This window comes from Engystomops pustulosus, chromosome 5, assembly GCF_040894005.1.
Source record: "Engystomops pustulosus chromosome 5, aEngPut4.maternal, whole genome shotgun sequence".
Taxonomy (NCBI): domain Eukaryota; kingdom Metazoa; phylum Chordata; class Amphibia; order Anura; family Leptodactylidae; genus Engystomops; species Engystomops pustulosus.
The window spans coordinates 207393603-207412411 of NC_092415.1; the positions used below are offsets into that span (position 1 = coordinate 207393603).

Genomic DNA, 18809 nt, shown 5'->3' on the forward strand with positions numbered 1-18809 from the left:
ACACAGCCCCCCCAGTAGCTAATGTGCCCCCACACAGCCCCCCCAGTAGGTAATGTCCCCCACACAGCCCCCCCAGTAGGTAATGTCCCCCACACAGCCCCCCCAGTAGCTAATGTGCCCCCACACAGCCCCCCCAGTAGGTAATGTCCCCCACACAGCCCCCCCAGTAGCTAATGTGCCCTCACACAGCTCCCCCAGTAGCTAATGTCCCCCACACAGCCCCCCCAGTAAGTAATGTGCCCACACACAGCCCCCCCCCCAGTAAGTAATGTCTCCCACACAGCCCCCCCAGTAAGTAATGTCCCCCACACTGCCCCTTCCCCCAGTAAGTAATGTGCCCACACACAGCCCCCCCCCCTAAACTTTTACAAAGGGGGACGTTCACAGTCCCTCTTAGAAAGTAGGAGGGCCGGACTAAAGTTTAAAAATAAAAAATAAGAAATTCCTCTATACACTGCACAGATCTTAAAAATACAAAACAGGAACAAATACAATATTTAAAGTAAAGAGCAAGTACTTACCAGCATCTCCATGGGAAGTATTAGCCTGCTTTTGGTTCATAGGATGGTCAATATTCGGTTCCAATTAATTTTTTCCTATGCTGCCCCTTCCCCATTAATTATTTCCTATGCTGCCCCTTCCCCATTAATTATTTTCTATGCTGCCCCCACCATTAATTATTTCCTATGCTGCCCCCACCCCCCATTATTTCCTATGCTGCCCCCACCCCCCATTATTTCCTATGCTGCCCCTCCCTCATTAATTATTTCCTATGCTGCCCCTCCCCCATTAATTATTTCCTATGCTGCCCCCCACCATTAATTATTTCCTATGCTGCCCCCCACCATTAATTATTTCCTATGCTGCCCCCCACCATTAATTATTTCCTATGCTGCCCCTCACCATTAATTATTTCCTATGCTGCCCCCACCATTAATTATTTCCTATGCTGCCCCCACCATTAATTATTTCCTATGCTGCCCCTCCCCCATTAATTATTTCCTATGCTGCCCCTCCCCCATTAATTATTTCCTATGCTGCCCCTCCCCCATTAATTATTTCCTATGCTGCCCCTCCCCCATTAATTATTTCCTATGCTGCCCCTCCCCCATTAATTATTTCCTATGCTGCCCCTCCCCCATTAATTATTTCCTATGCTGCCCCCAACATTATATATTTCCTATGCTGCCCACACCATTAATTATTTCCTATGCTGCCCCCACCATTAATTATTTCCTATGCTGCCCCTCCCCCATTAATTATTTCCTACGCTGCCCCCACCATTAATTATTTCCTATGCTGTCCACACCATTAATTATTTCCTATGCTGCCCCTCCACCATTAATTATTTCCTATGCTGTCCCTCACCATTATTTCCTATGCTGCCCCCACCATTAATTATTTCCTATGCTGCCATCCACCATTAATTATTTCCTATGCTGCCCCCACCATTAATTATTTCCTATGCTGCCATCCACCATTAATTATTTCCTATGCTGCCCCTCCCCCATTAATTATTTCCTATGCTGCCTCTCCACCATTAATTATTTCCTATGCTGCCATCCACCATTAATTATTTCCTATGCTGCCCCTCCCCCATTAATTATTTCCTATGCTGCCATCCACCATTAATTAATTCCTATGCTGCCCCTCCCCCATTAATTATTTCCTATGCTGCCCCTCCCCCATTAATTATTTCCTATGCTGCCCCCACCATTAATTATTTCCTATGCTGCCCCCACCATTAATTATTTCCTATGCTGCCCCCACCATTAATTATTTCCAATGCTGCCATCCACCATTAATTATTTCCTATGCTGCCCCTCCCCCATTAATTATTTCCTATGCTGCCCCTCCCCCATTAATTATTTCCTATGCTGCCCCTCCCCCATTAATTATTTCCTATGCTGCCCCCACCATTAATTATTTCCTATGCTGCCCCCAACCATTAATTATTTCCTATACAGCCCCTGTATACAGTGAGAGGCTGCAGGGAAGGTGCTGTATGCACCAGGGGCGTTGCTAGGGTGGAAAAAGATCCGGGGCACGGGCCCCAATGCATGTGTATCAGACTTTTAGTAATGCCCCCCCTGTACATAACGCCCTCACATGTGGTTGTGCCAATAACAACCTGCCAGTGTATACAGCTACAGAAACCACAGGAGAAATCCCTACTTTTTCCCTCCAGTGACTGCAGGTGACGTCTCCTCCATTAGACATCACCACATCTTATGTTCCCCATTGTCCCTACATCTTGGACAGTGTTATCCTGCTGCTGCCCCCAACAATCTCCCCCAAATACTGTAAGGCTTGCATTTAAACACCAGGAGCTTGTTACCCATCACACTGGTCTCACTAGAAACGCAAATGAGATCAAACTGAGGCCTGTTCTAGTGCCACGTGTGAACACGCCCCAAGAAATGTCCCCCACACAGCCCCCCAGTAACGTGCTACACACAGCCCCCCAGTAACGTGCCCCGCACAGCCACAAATCAATGACCCCCATACATCTACCACCCCCAAAATGTTCCCCACACAGCTACCCTCAGTAGCTAATGTGCCCCCACACAGCTACCCTCAGTAGCTAATGTGCCCCCACACAGCCCCCCCAGTAGCTAATGTGCCCCCACACAGCCACCCCAGTAGCTAATGTGCCCCCACACAGCCACCCCAGTAGCTAATGTGCCCCCACACAGCCCCCCAGTAGCTAATGTGCCCCCACACAGCCCCCCCAGTAGCTAATGTGCCCCCACACAGCCCCCCCCAGTAGCTAATGTCCCCCACACAGCTACCCTCAGTAGCTAATGTGCCCCCACACAGCCCCCCAGTAGCTAATGTCCCCCACACAGCCACCCCAGTAGCTAATGTGCCCCCACACAGCCCCCCCAGTAGCTAATGTCCCCCACACAGCCCCCCCAGTAGCTAATGTGCCCCCACACAGCCCCCCAGTAGCTAATGTGCCCCCACACAGCCCCCCCAGTAGCTAATGTGCCCCCACACAGCCCCCCCAGTAGCTAATGTGCCCCCACACAGCCCCCCCAGTAGCTAATGTGCCCCCACACAGCCCCCCCAGTAGCTAATGTGCCCCCACACAGCCCCCCCAGTAGCTAATGTGCCCCCACACAGCCCCCCCAGTAGCTAATGTGCCCCCACACAGCCCCCCCCCAGTAAGTAATGTGCCCACACACAGCCCCCCCAGTAAGTAATGTCTCCCACACAGCCCCCCCAGTGAGTAATGTCCCCCACACTGCCCCCCCCAGTAAGTAATGTCCCCCACACTGCTCCCCCCAGTAAGTAATGTCTCCCACACAGCCCCCCCAGTAAGTAATGTCCCCCACACTGCTCCCCCCAGTAAGTAATGTGCCCACACACAGCCCCCCCCCCCCACAGTAAGTAATGTCTCCCACACAGCCCCCCCAGTAAGTAATGTCTCCCATACAGCCCCCACACAGCCCCCCCTGTAGGTAATGTCCCCCACACACCCCACTTACCTCAATGATGCAGGTCTATGTGTTCACTGTGTGTTTCCCCGGCAGGTCATGTGACCATCCATGACATCATCACAGGTCCTTCAGTATTAGTCCTCCAGAGGCTGCAGCCCCTGCTGGGGAAAACAGTGACTACACTCCTTCTCATCACCATCTGTGGAGATTGTGATGAGAGAGAGGAGGATGCGCAGGGGAGATCCGGGGCTCCAGCCAAAAGATCCGGGGCACGAGCCCCGGATCTTTTGACCTAGCGACGCCCCTGGTATGCACCCTCTCTGCATGTCTCTGTATACAGATCACTGATGACAGTGATCCAATGGGTTGTTACCAGTAGATCACTGTTATCTGTCATCTATATGAAAGAAAAGCAGGGAACACAAATACTATGTGTTCCTCCCTAAATGTGCCCCTGTAAGAAAAAAAAAAAGTTCCCAAACCGCAGCAAATTAATTAAATAATTTTATTAATTAAATAGTCTACTCTGTAGACAGTAAGGCTGCATTCAAACAAACCGTATGCCCGCCAGAACGTAGCCGTGCAGGAATTGAAATACAATTTTAATACATTGGGTACTGGCCGCAACACTAGGACATGTCATTTTCCCGTGTACGGAGCGGTATCACTCCGTGCAACCATCTATTGGGGACATATGTACAGCCGAAAGCTTGCGGTTGTACATGCGTCCCCCACATGGTTGTGTGCATGTGGCCTAAGGCTGGTGCCACACGTAGCGCTTTGTCTGTGCTTGCAAATGCAGACAAAGCGCAAAACACCGGTGGCTTGTTCCCAATCGCAGACGTTTCCATAGAAACGCCGATGCGATGGGGCCGAGGCACGCCCCGGTGGGCGCGACTTTGTCTGCGTTTGCAAGCGCAGACAAAGCGTTACGTGTGGCACCAGCCTAAGGCTACATGCACACGGCAGCGCGGGGAGAGGAGGAGGAGGAGCGCAGCTCACCCCCGCCCCTCTCCATAGCAATGTATGGCCGCGGCGCCATAATACGGGAAAAGATAGGACATGTCCTATCTTTTCCCGGGCTACGGAGCGGTACGGTGCTGCACGTGTACAGGGCCGTGAGCCCATAGAAGTGTATGGGGGACGTATATTGGCCGCATATACGTCGGCCGTATATGTCCCCCATACAGTAGTGTGAATGCAGCCTAAGGGTGAGGTTATTACCTACGTTTTCAAATGCATCACAACAGCTGAGACGAGATTTGCCTAATTACATTGCTGTCAACATTTTGTTTACAAAACGCATGCAATAAAATTGTATTGATGCATGTGTTTTGTTAACACAATGTTGACAGCAATGTAATTGCTATTTGATGCGTTTTGGTGCGTTCACACGATGCGTTGCGTTTTTTGATTAGTTTTTGACGCATTCCAAAGGCTTCAACCTTGATCACATGTTGATGTAACATTCTGTTTCCATTGCATTTGCTAAAACGCAATGTTACTTAAACATGTGAAGCCTTTGGATGCGTCAAAAACGCATAAAAAAGGCGTGAATGCATCCCAAAGGGGTTTTCCCAAGAATTCAAATTAGACCCTATCCCGTGGATATGGCCTAACTTGAATTTGTGGGAAAACCCTTTTAAGCACAGAAAACAGGAGCTGTAACTTTTTCCTTGTATTAATAGACGTCTTATAACACTATATATACACGCCTGGGAGTTATACATTTATTAGTGAAAATTTCGTTCTCCTCCTGGGTTAAAAATACTCCTCAAAAATTGTGAGAGAAGTATTATTACCCTTCTGGAAAAATGTTAGTGCGACCTCTGACTGCCCCCCACCATGAATTATTTCATATGCTGCCCCCCACCATTAATTATTTCATATGCTGCCCCCCACCATTAATTATTTTATATGCTGCCCCCACCATTAATTATTTCTTATGCTGCCCCCAACCATTAATTATTTCATATGCTACCCCCCACCATTAATTATTTCATATGCTACCCCCCACCATTAATTATTTCATATGCTGCCCCCCACCATTAATTATTTCATATGCTGCCCCCACCATTAATTATTTCATATGCTGCCCCTACCATTAATTATTTAATATGCTGCCCCCAACCATTAATTATTTCTTATGCTGCCCCCCACCATTAATTATTTCCTATGCTGCCCCTCCCCCATTAATTATTTTATATGCTGAACCTCTCCCATTATTTCCTATGCTGAACCTCTCCCATTAATTATTTCCTATGCTGCCCCTCTCCCATTAATTATTACTTATGCTGCCCCTCCCCCCTTAATTATTTCCTATGCTGCCCCTCTACCCATAAATTATTTTCTATGCTGCCCCTCCCCCATTAATTATTTCCTATGCTGCCCCTCCCCCATTAATTATTTCCTATGCTGCCCCTCCGCCATTAATTATTTCCTATGCTGCCCCCCACCATTAATTATTTCTCATGCTGACCCCCACCATTAATTTTTTCATATTCTGCCCCCCACCATTATTTTTTTCATATGCTGCCCCCACCATTAATTATTTCATATGCTGCCCCCCACCATTAATTAGTTCATATGCTGCGCCCAACCATTAGTTATTTCATATGCTGCCCCTTCACCACGAATTATTTGCTATGCTGCCCCCAACCATTAATTATTTAATATGCTGCCCACACCATTAATTATTTCCTATGCTGCCCCCCACCATTTATTACTTTATATGCGGCCCCCTACCATTAATTATTTCCTATGCTGCCCCTTCACCATGAATTATTTCCTATGCTGCCCCTCATTAATTATTTCCTATGCTGCCCCCACCATTAATTACTTTATATGCGCCCCTTACCATTAATTATTTCCTATGCTGCCCCCAACCATTAATTATTTCATATGCTGCTCCTTCACCATTAATTATTTCATATGCTGCCCCCCACCATTAATTAGTTTATATGCGGCCCCCTACCATTAATTATTTCATATGCTGCCCCACCCACCATTAGTTATTTCCTATGCTGCCCCTTCACCATGAATTATTTCCTATGCTGCCCCCCATTAATTATTTCCTATGCTGCCCCCACCATTAATTACTTTATATGCGCCCCCCTATCATTAATTATTTCCTATGCTGCCCCCAACCATTAATTATTTCATATGCTGCTCCTTCACCATACATTTTTTCATATGCTGCTCCTTCACCATTAATTCGTTCCTATGCTGCCCCCACCATTAATTATTTTAAATGCTGCCCCCCACCATTAATTTTTTCATATGCTGCCCCCACCATTAATTATTTCATATTCTGCCCCCAACCATTAATTATTTCCTATGCTGCCCCATCATTAATTATTTCCTATGCTGCCCCCCACCATTAATTATTTCATATTCTGCCCCCAACCATTAATTATTTCATATGCTGCCCCATCATTAATTATTTCCTATGCTGCCCCCCACCATTTATTAGTTTATATGCACCCTCCTACCATTAATTATTTCCTATGCTGCCCCCAACCATTAATTATTTCATATGCTGCTCCTTCACCATTAATTATTTCCTATGCTGCCCTCCCCACCATTAATTAGTTCATATGCTGCCCCCCCAACCATAAATTTTTTCATATGCTGCTCCTTCACCATTAATTCGTTCCTATGCTGCCCCACCATTAATTATTTCATATGCTGCCCCCCACCATTAATTAGTTCATATGCTGCCCCCCACCATTAATTATTTCATATGCTGCCCCCAACCATTAATTAGTTTATATGCTGCCCCCTAACATTAATTATTTCATATGCTGCCCCATCATTAATTATTTCATATGCTGACCCCCACCATTAATTATTTCCTATGCTGCCCCCCACCATTAATTATTTCCTATGTAGCCCCCAACCATTTATTATTTCATATGCTGCTCCTTCACCTTTACTTTTTTCATATGCTGCTCCTACACCATTAATTATTTAATATACTGCCCCCCACCATTAATTAATTCATATGCTGCCCCCCACCATTAATTATTTCATATGCTGCCCCCCACCATTACTTAGTTCATTTGCTGCGCCCAACCATTAGTTATTTCATATGCTGCTCCTTCACCACGAATTATTTGCTATGCTGCCCCCAACCATTAATTATTTAATATGCTGCCCACACCATTAATTATTTCCTATGCTGCCCCCCACCATTAATTAGTTTATATGCGGCCCCCTACCATTAATTATTTCCTATGCTGCCCCTTCACCATGAATTATTTCCTATGCTGCCCCTCATTAATTATTTCCTATGCTGCCCCCACCATTAATTACTTTATATGTGCCTCCCTACCATTAATTATTTCCTATGCTGCCCCCAACCATTAATTATTTCATATGCTGCTCCTTCACCATTAATTATTTCATATGCTGCCCACACCATTAATTATTTCCTATGCTGCCCCCCACCATTAATTAGTTTATATGCGGCCCCCTACCATTAATTATTTCCTATGCTGCCCCCAACCATTAATTATTTCATATGCTGCCCACCCCACCATTAGTTATTTCCTATGCTGCCCCTTCACCATGAATTATTTCCTATGCTGCCCCCCATTAATTATATCCTATGCTGCCCCCACCATTAATTACTTTATATGCGCCCCCCTATCATTAATTATTTCCTATGCTGCCCCCAACCATTAATTATTTCATATGCTGCCCACACCATTAATTATTTCATATGCTGCCCCCCACCATTAATTATTTCATATGAAGCCCCCCACCATTAATTAGTTCATATGCTGCCCCCCACTTTTAGTTATTTCCTATGCTGCCCCTCACCATTAATTAGTTCATATGCTGCCCCCACCATTAATTATTTCATATGCTGCCCCCCACCATTAATTCGTTCCTATGCTGCCCCCACCATTAGTTATTTCTTATCCAGACCCCCACCATTGATTATTTCCTATGCTGCTCCCCACCATTAATTATTTCCTATGCTTCTCCCCACCATTAATTATTTCCTATGCTTCTCCCCACCATTAATTATTTCCTATGCTTCTCCCCACCATTAATTATTTCCTATGCTTCTCCTTTAATGCTGATTTCCTTTAATGCCCCCATAATTAATATTTCGGGAATGTTGGGTATCATACGCCTTCGATCTGCAATTAATGACCTTTAGGGCTGAAAACCTCTTTTAAAACATTTGTTATACTAAATATTAATTATTAGGGCCCCCGGCTGGCACAATATTTTTACTGCTGTTTTAAAATCCTATACTCACTTCTGGCATTGGCTCCCGCGTCTGCTTTTGTTCTGGCTGCTGCCCGACAGGAAGGGGTGCGCGGCCGCGTATCCAGGTTCAAAGAGCGATGTGCGCCAGGGTTGTGCTCCACCTGCAATAATAGAGCTCGAGACGCCGTTTCCGGCCACATCAAACACTATACACGATGTGGACGGAGGCCCCTGCCCGACAGCCAGAGGCCATGGGGATGCGGAGGAGGCCAGATAAAAACGCTCTGCAGGCCGCATGTGGCCCACGGGCAGTAGTTTGGGGACCCCTGGTGTAGACAATAAACATTAAAGTCTTGAGCTCCCCCTGGTGGTGACTGCAGAAAGACAGAATTGTAACATGAAACTATGTTTCAGATTTGGAACTTTGTTTTAGTAATACAGGACTCTGATCGCTGTAAATAAGTATCGGACAATTATGGAGAACCCCACAATAAGACTGTTGTAAGATTGTTTTGATCTTTAGTTGCATCATATCTTCCTCCAGTCACATCCAAAGCTGCATTTAATAATAGTGTTGATCTCCTGTTAGTGGCCACACATCCATTTGGCGCCCCCTGCTGGCTCAGGTTCAATATTGTTAAGGGGATTGTTTGAACCTCATATTTTTGCATCATTGCTGCCTATTTGCAAAAAGTTTAGACCAGTAACTACACTCAGGACAGACATGTCCCTTAGCTACAGTCCCTACGCAGCAGGTTTGGGGGGGATCCAATCTCAGTTTCATCGCTTATTACTTATCGAGTGTAAGCACCTTAAAGGGGAGCTCCAACCTCTCAAATCCTGTCTCCCATGATAATACAATTCTTCATCATCTTCTTGATATGTAAGTTGTGTCGTTCCTCTGTAATTCTTCCTAGACATCTATGACTTGATTGCTAGGCGGCTTTTATCAGTAGGGGGCGTTCCTTGAAATGTATGACATTGTCCAATCAGTGCTGGCGAATTAGACACGCCCCCTGCTGGACATAGAATTCCTAAAGTTCTAGGAGGAATAAAAGAGGAAGGATACAACACAGAACTGTAAGAAACTATAGTCCAAGAGAAAAGAATTGTCAACTTGACGAGAGAGGTGAAAGGTCCCCTGTAAGAGTGATAGGGATCCCCAATAACGGTGATGGCGAACCTTTAAGCGGCCGAGTGCCCACACTGCAACCCAAACCCCCCTTATTTATTGCGAGGTGCCAACCAAAAATTAAAGCAGTAACTTATTGCTCCCTGTTCCTCAACAACGTCCAATCATATTGGCCTCCTGAGGATAAGATGGAAAATCTGCATCATTTTAGCTTTTTTCCAGCGTCCCTCTGTAATCAGATAATCGTGGGGCCAGCAAGAGGTCATCCAAAGATAATTCGGTCCTGTCTACTAATTCTCCCTCTTCCTACAGTCCCAAGTAGTGAAGTAAGTATCACTTTAATATAGGACTGAAAGCAGCATCTTTTTCGTAGCTCGGAACTGTAGGAAGATTCTTTGAGTCCTGCCTGGTGCTGGGGCGATGGTCCGGGTGCCCACAAAAAGGGCTCTGAGTGCCGCCTCTGGCACCCGTGCATTGAGATTAGTGCGTATATACTTTTGTCAAGATGATATATGTTATACGCTTCAGGCAACTCACAGGCACCAAAAACTATTCAAGAATTAGGCTCCATCCAATGCGCCCCCTGCACCGGAGACCAGACCCCACGAGAGGTAAGAGAAGTGTCACATATTTACCAAAATCCAAAGATGTTATATACACTCACCGGCCACTTTATTAGGTCCACCATGCTAGTAACGGGTTGGACCCCCTTTTGCCTTCAGAACTGCCTCAATTCTTCGTGGCATAGATACAACAAGGTGCTGGAAGCTCCTCAGAGATTTTGCTCCATATTGACATGATGGCATCACACAGTTGCCGCAGATTTGTCGGCTGCACATCCATGATGCGAATCTCCCGTTCCACCACATCCCAAAGATGCTCTATTGGATGAGATCTGGTGACTGTGGAGCCATTTGTGTCCAGTGACCTCATTGTCATGTTCAAGAAACCAGTCTGAGATGCTTCCAGCTTTATGACATGGCGCATTATCCTGCTGAAAGTAGCCATCAGATGTTACAGGGTACATTGTGCTCATAAAGGGATGGACATGGGCAGCAACAATACTCAGGTAGACTGTGGCGTTGTACCAAGGGGCCCAAAGACACCATGACACCACCACCACCAGCCTGACCCGCTGATACAAGGCAGGATGGATCCATGACACCACCACCAGCCTGAGCCGCTGATACAAGGCAGGATGGATCCATGACACCACCACCACCAGCCTGAGCCGCTGATACAAGGCAGGATGGATCCATGACACCAGCACCACCAGCCTGAGCCGCTGATACAAGGCAGGATGGATCCATGCTTTCATGTTGTTGACGCCAAATTCTGACCCTACCATCCGAATGTTGCAGCAGAAATCGAGACTCATCAGACCAGGCAACGTTTTTCCAATCTTCTACTGTCCAATTTCGATGAGCTTGTGCAAATTGTAGTCTCAGTTTCCTGTTCTTAGCTGAAAGGAGTGGCACCCGGTGTGGTCTTCTGCTGCTGTAGCCCATCTGCCTCAAAGTTGGACGTACTGTGCGTTCAGAGATGCTCTTCTGCCTACCTTGGTTGTAACGGGTGGCGATTTGAGCCTTTCTATCAGCTCGAACCAGACTGCCCATTCTCCTCTGACCTCTGGCATCAACAAGGCATTTCCGCCCACAGAACTGCCGCTCACTGGATGTTTTTTCTTTTTCGGACCATTCTCTGTAAACCCTAGAGATGGTTGTGCGTGAAAATCCCAGTAGATCAGCAGTTTCTGAAATACTCAGACCAGCCCTTCTGGCACCAACAACCATGCCACGTTCACAGGCCACAAATCACCTTTCTTCCCCATACTGATGCTCGGGAGAACTGCAGGAGATTGTCTTGACCATGTCTACATGCCTAAATGCACTGAGTTGCCGCCATGTGATTGGCTGATTAGAAATTAAGTGTTAACGAGCAGTTGGACAGGTGTACCGAATAAATTAGCCGGTGAGTGTATATAGAGCAGGATAACAAGATCACAGCTTCAAGCCCCGTAACAAAACTATTAGAAAAGATTAAATAAAATAAGGAAAAGCCTACAACAAGATCAAGAACAAAATACCAAAAGCACAACCATGGAATTACAGGCGGTCCCCTACTTAAGGACACCCAACTTACAGACGACCCATAGTTAAAGACGGACCCCTCTGCCCCCTGTGACCTCTGGTGACCTCTCTGGATGTTACTATAGTTCCAGGCTGTAATGATGAGCTGTAAGGTGTCTGTAATGAAGCTTTATTGATAATCCTTGGTCCAGTTACAGCTAAAAATTTTGAAACTCCAATTGTCACTTGGGCAAAAAATAAAAAAATTGCCTAGAACTTCAATTATAAAATATACAGCTGCGACTCACATACAAATTCATCTTAAGAACAAGTCTATGTACCCTATCTTGTACATAACCCAGGGAATTCCTGTACAGGATTTTATTTTTATTGCCTCCTCCCCCTAATAGAAATGAGTAAAAATGAATCATTACGTGGGAAGCAGCTCAAAAAGTCACAAAGAAAAAACTGAGCATCAAAAATTTAAAGAAAGGAGAAAAGAAATGTAAAAAAAACACATTGCATCCGGGTGGATCGGAGCAGCCACTGTGTGCAAAGGGTTAAAATATGGCTTAATATATTGAGATGGACGAGGTTCCCAAATTTTTGGCAAATTTTTATTAACCTTCCCTTTACATATAATAGATTATAGGGGGCGCTATAACTTTTGCACTGGACATTGGTTTCATGCTCCTGCAGCTCCCAATACAGCTTTTTTTTTTTTTTTTTTGCACGGCTTAGAAGACGTTGTGTTAAATTGATAAAAGAGTTTTTTTACATTTTTCTACATAAAAAAATGTCCAATGTAAAAGCTTTAATTGGATTTTCTCCTTGTTCCTTGTAGAGTCCACACGTCCTGCCATGGACCTCAAACCTGTCCTACAGTTTCTGGTCTTAATGTCTATGGTTGGAGCCACTCACTCAAGTTCGCTTTCTAAGGGTCGTTATATGGCGTCTGTCTTCTCGGACCTGACCCCGGAGGAGATGACATCAGTTCGGAATTTCCTCATGGACCAGGAGCAGCTCCGTTTAGTCCCCATTAGAAGTCACTTTGGCAAAAACTCCCTCTTCATGATGGAGCTCAACTTGCCCAAGAAGCGCCACGTCCTGAACTTTTTGGATAACCTTGGACCCAAACCTCTACGAGAGGCCAAGGTGGTCATCTTCTTCGGAGACCAGGCACAACCTAACATCACTGAATACATTGTCGGCCCCCTCCCTCACCCGTATTATTACAAACCAGTGACCTCGAAAAGCAACAAGCCAATCAGATACGAGTCCCGACCCATGACTTTCCTGGAGTATGAGAGGATTTACAGACGTCTTTTAGAGCTGACCCAAGATTTTAACCACATCTTGTTGGAGACTTCCGGCTTCTCCTTCTATAACTGCTCCTCACGTTGTCTCACCTTCACTGACATTGCCCCCCGGGGCCTAAAATCTGGAGAGCGTCGCTCATGGCTGGTGCTTCAGAAGTATCTAGATGGGTTCTTCCTCCACCCTATTGGAATGGAAATCTTACTGAATCATCGATCAGTAAACCCAAGTGAGTGGAGCATTGACAAGATCTGGTACAATGGTCAATACTTCGATGGTGTCAAGGAGCTGGTCCAAAAGTATGAGAAGAATCAACTGACCAAGCTACGGCTATCTAACGACACCAATGATCCGTATTCGACCTTCGAGCCCCGTGGAGAATTTAAGACCAAAACAGATATTCCTGGACCAAAACTATGTGCACCCCAAGGGAAACGTTACCACATTCTGGGTAACTACGTGGAGTATTCTGGTTGGAGCTTTGCTTACCGAGTCCGTCCATCTGCTGGTCTCCAGATCTTTGATATCCGGTATAATAACGAGAGGATAGCCTATGAGGTGAGCATCCAGGAGGCCATCGCCTTCTACAGTGGGGTCTCACCGGCCGGAATGCAGACAAAGTACATCGACTCCGGGTGGGGGATGGGAACTGTACATTACGAATTGGCAAAAGGAATCGACTGTCCCGAAGTGGCGACCTACCAGGATCTCTACAATTACTACGACACAGACAAACCAGTGCGGTATAAGAACGCCTTGTGCATCTTCGAGCAGCCCACAGGGTTACCCTTACGGAGACACTTCGACAGCACCTACGATGGGGGGTACAAATTCTACGCAGGGGTGGAGAACCAGGTCCTAGTAGTGAGGACCACATCCACCGTCTATAACTATGACTACATCTGGGACTTCATCTTCTATCAGAATGGAGTCATAGAAGTTAAGGTCAGCGCCACGGGATACATTCATGCCACGTTTTTCACCCCCGATGGCCTCCACACTGGAAGTAGGGTCCACAGCAATGTCCTGGGCAACCTGCACACACACTTGGTCAACTATAAGGTGGACCTTGACATTGCAGGTAAGAAACCACCAACCACAAGTCCTGTTAGAACTTGGAAAGTGTCAATAAGTAGGTTCCTTTGTAGTAGAAAGTAGGAACATTATCTTATCTTTAGGAAGCAAATACATTGTGAAAGTCTCCGCAGTCTTCACCTGACCCTGGAGCCACCTGCATGGGGCAATTCTGAAGACACTGATCAGCGATAAGATAAAGTATTATTACATGAATAGCTGCCCCAAGATAACCCTGAGAGACTTCATATAAACATTATATTATACTGTAATAATAGGCTCAGAGAGTCAGTAATAATAACTATGCACATGGGGGCAGTATTATAGTAGTTATATTCTTGTACATAGGGGGCAGTATTATAGTAGTTATATTCTTGTACATAGGGGGCAGTATTATAGTAGTTATATTCTTGTACATAGGGAGCAGTATTATAGTAGTTATATTCTTGTACATAGGGGGCAGTATTATAGTAGTTATATTCTTGTACATAGGGGGCAGTATTATAGTAGTTATATTCCTGTACATAGGGGGCAGTATTATAGTAGTTATATTCCTGTACATAGGGGGCAGTATTATAGTAGTTATATTCTTGTACATAGGGGCAGTATTATAGTAGTTATATTCCTGTACATAGGGGGCAGTATTATAGTAGTTATATTCTTATACATTGGGGGCAGTATTATAGTAGTTATATTCTTGTACATAGGGGGCAGTATAATAGTAGTTATATTCTTGTACATAGGGGGAAGTATTATAGTAGTTATATTCTTGTACATAGGGACAGTATTATAGAAGTTATATTCTTGTACATAGGAGGCAGTATTATAGTAGTTATATTCTTGTACATAGGGGGCAGTATTATAGTAGTTATATTCTTGTACATAGGAGGCAGTATTATAGTAGTTATATTCTTGTACATGGGGGGCAGTATTATAGTAGTTATATTCTTGTACATGGGGGGCAGTATTATAGTAGTTATATTCTTGTACATAGGGGGCAGTATTATAGTAGTTATATTCTTGTACATAGGGGGAAGTATTATAGTAGTTATATTCTTGTACATAGGAGGCAGTATTATAGTAGTTATATTCTTGTACATAGGGGGATGTATTATAGTAGTTATATTCCAGTACATAGTGGGCAGTATTATAGTACTTATATTCTTGTACATAGGGGGCAGTATTATAGTAGTTATATTCCTGTACATAGGGGGCAGTATTATAGTAGTTATATTCTTGTACATAGGGGCAGTATTATAGTAGTTATATTCCTGTACATAGGGGGCAGTATTATAGTAGTTATATTCCTGTACATAGGGGGCAGTATTATAGTAGTTATATTCTTGTACATAGGGGGCAGTATTATAGTAGTTATATTCTTGTACATAGGGGGAAGTATTATAGTAGTTATATTCTTGTACATAGGGGGCAGTATTATAGTAGTTATATTCTTGTACATAGGGGGCAGTATTATAGTAGTTATATTCTTGTACATAGGGACAGTATTATAGTAGTTATATTCTTGTACATAGGAGGCAGTATTATAGTAGTTATATTCTTGTACATAGGAGGCAGTATTATAGTAGTTATATTCCTGTACATAGGGGGCAGTATTATAGTAGTTATATTCCTGTACATAGGGGGCAGTATTATAGTAGTTATATTCTTGTACATAGGGGGCAGTATTATAGTAGTTATATTCCTGTACATAGGGGGCAGTATTATAGTAGTTATATTCTTGTACATAGGGGGCAGTATTATAGTAGTTATATTCTTGTACATAGGGAGCAGTATTATAGTAGTTATATTCCTGTACATAGGGGGCAGTATTATAGTAGTTATATTCTTGTACATAGGGGGCAGTATTATAGTAGATATATTCTTGTACATAGGGGCAGTATTATAGTAGTTATATTCCTGTACATAGGGGGCAGTATAGTAGTAGTTATATTCCTGTACATAGGGGGCAGTATTATAGTAGTTATATTCCTGTACATAGGGGGCAGTATTATAGTAGTTATATTCCTGTACATAGGGGGCAGTATTATAGTAGTTATATTCCTGTACATAGGGGGCAGTATTATAGTAGTTATATTCTTGTACATAGGGGGCAGTATTATAGTAATTATATTCCTGTACATAGGGGGCAGTATTATAGTAGTTATATTCCTGTACATAGGGGGCAGTATTATAGTAGTTATATTCCTGTACATAGGGGGCAGTATTATAGTAGTTATATTCTTGTACATAGGGGGCAGTATTATAGTAGTTATATTCTTGTACATATGGGGCAGTATTATTTTATTATATTATATCCACAATTATAGGGAGAGAAAACATTTTTGAAACTATCGACCTGAATTATGAGAACATCACAAACCCTTGGAGTCCTGATCACTTTATAGTCCAGTCTCGTATGGATCGTGTCCTGAGAAGCAGTGAACGTCAGGCCGCTTTCCGGTTTGGCTCTCCTGCCCCTCGGTATCTAATGTTCCAAAACCCCAACAAGAAGAACAAGTGGGGACATGAGAGGAGCTATAGGATCCAGTACAACTCCCATGGTCACAGCGTGCTGCCCCGGATGTGGGCCGAGGAGAAGGGAGTCTCATGGTCCAGGTTAGTGGATTATAGGGTTGATGGAAGGTCAGGTATTGGGCAGGAGATGACGGTCCATTAACAGATAATATTTTTGACCTAGTATTATCATCTTTCATGAGCTTCAACCCTGAACAATTCCACCCAATGTAAGACATTTTTGAGGCTGGGGGGGACTTGTGAGTTGGATCTCCACGGGTTCCTCACCTTTACTTGTCCATCTGACCTGCAGATACAGCCTGGCCGTGACCCGGCACAGGGAGTCAGAGCAGACCAGCAGCAGCATGTACATCCAGAACGACCCCTGGGACCCTACTGTCTATTTTGAGAACTTTATCCGTAACAATGAGGACATAGTGAACAAGGTGAGTTAAGTGATCATCAATCTTGTTCCTCGTGGTCCGTTTCTTCTCGGTCTTGGTCCGTGATCTTCTCTTTGGTTTTATGCCGTAGGATCTTGTGGCCTGGGTGACAGTCGGCTTCCTCCACATCCCCCACGCTGAGGACATCCCCAACACCTCCACGCCAGGGAACGCCGTGGGATTCTTTTTGAGACCTTTCAACTTTTTTGACGAGGACCCGTCCGTGGCCTCCAGGAGCACAGTCATCGTGAGACCCGTGGATAAAACCTTCACCAGAGTGAACATCCAGCGATGGTCTCCTGAGGTTGTCGGTCAGTGTGTGACGGACAAACCCTTCAGCTACAATGGGACCTACTTCTCAGACTGAATCCTAAGGAGTCACCTAAAAGTGTCACCTTGAGGATGGAAACATCGAGGACCTGATTGAGTTGACCCCAGACAATGACGTTACTGCGTTGTCTGAAGAGACCAGAGTCATTGACCAATGAGAGTGAAGCATCAGAACCGATCCTTAACCTCAGAGAAGGAGGAAGGTGCAACAAAAGATTACAATGTATCAACAAATATAACATCCGCCCCTCTATAACCAACACATCAAATGTCTGTATAGCAAATAATGCCGCCATTATATGACCCTGTATCACCTACAACAGCTTAACACGAAGACCTCAGAGTATGATGCAACTTTTTTAGAACATATTATTTCCCTGGACAAGTTATTTTGACATTAAGATCAGCAGCTTTTACACCTCTAACCTTCTAGAATTTCCTCTTCTAGGTAAAACACTGTAAACCTACAAAAATCACCTCCAAATCTATATGCAAATTACCCCCCCCCCCCCCGGTACTAATAACAGAAGATACTTCATAGAACCTTCCGCCAATCCACAGAGATAGAAGAGATGTCGTATGGATAATATGTAGTAGCACAAGAGATAGCGGTGTACAGCGCAGAGCACCAGGACAGACTGAATATACACAAGAGAAGGCGTCTGATCAACTCCAGGATATTCTATCTTTTTTTTTTTTAAATGACTTTAAATATATTTTCATCAATAAAAATACAAAAGTGTCTAAACACTTCATTCAGATTATACACCACCACTAGGGGGAGCTCACTACATACACATTATACACCACCACTAGGGGGAGATCACTACATACACATTATACACCACCACTAGGGGGAGCTCACTACATACACATTATACACCACCACTAGGGGGAGATCACTACATACACATTATACACCACCACTAGGGGGAGCTCACTACATACAGATTATACATCACCACTAGGGGGAGATCACTACATACAGATTATACACCACCACTAGGAGGAGATCACTACATACACATTATACACCACCACTAGGAGGAGATCACTACATACACATTATACATCACCACTAGGGGGAGATCACTACATACACATTATACACCACCACTAGGGGGAGATCACTACATACACATTATACACCACCACTAGGGGGAGATCACTACATACACATTATACATCACCACTAGGAGGAGCTCACTACATACACATTATACACCACCACTAGGGGGAGCTCACTATATACAGATTATACACC

The 18809-nt window shown here is 44.5% G+C and overlaps 1 protein-coding gene across 1 annotated transcript in view; it reads left to right on the top strand.

Annotated features, from left to right (window-relative positions):
• The window catches only part of LOC140133828 (diamine oxidase [copper-containing]-like), a 28510-nt gene extending 10223 nt beyond the window's left edge, over nt 1-18287 (top strand). The window contains exons 2-5 of the mRNA XM_072154446.1: nt 12712-14265; nt 16586-16874; nt 17086-17218; nt 17307-18287. Coding sequence (XP_072010547.1) covers nt 12729-14265; nt 16586-16874; nt 17086-17218; nt 17307-17582 — 2235 coding nt within the window. The 5' untranslated portion in view covers nt 12712-12728 and the 3' untranslated portion in view covers nt 17583-18287. The remainder of the gene's footprint in view (nt 1-12711; nt 14266-16585; nt 16875-17085; nt 17219-17306) is intronic.
• The last annotated feature ends 522 nt before the right edge of the window (nt 18288-18809 follow it).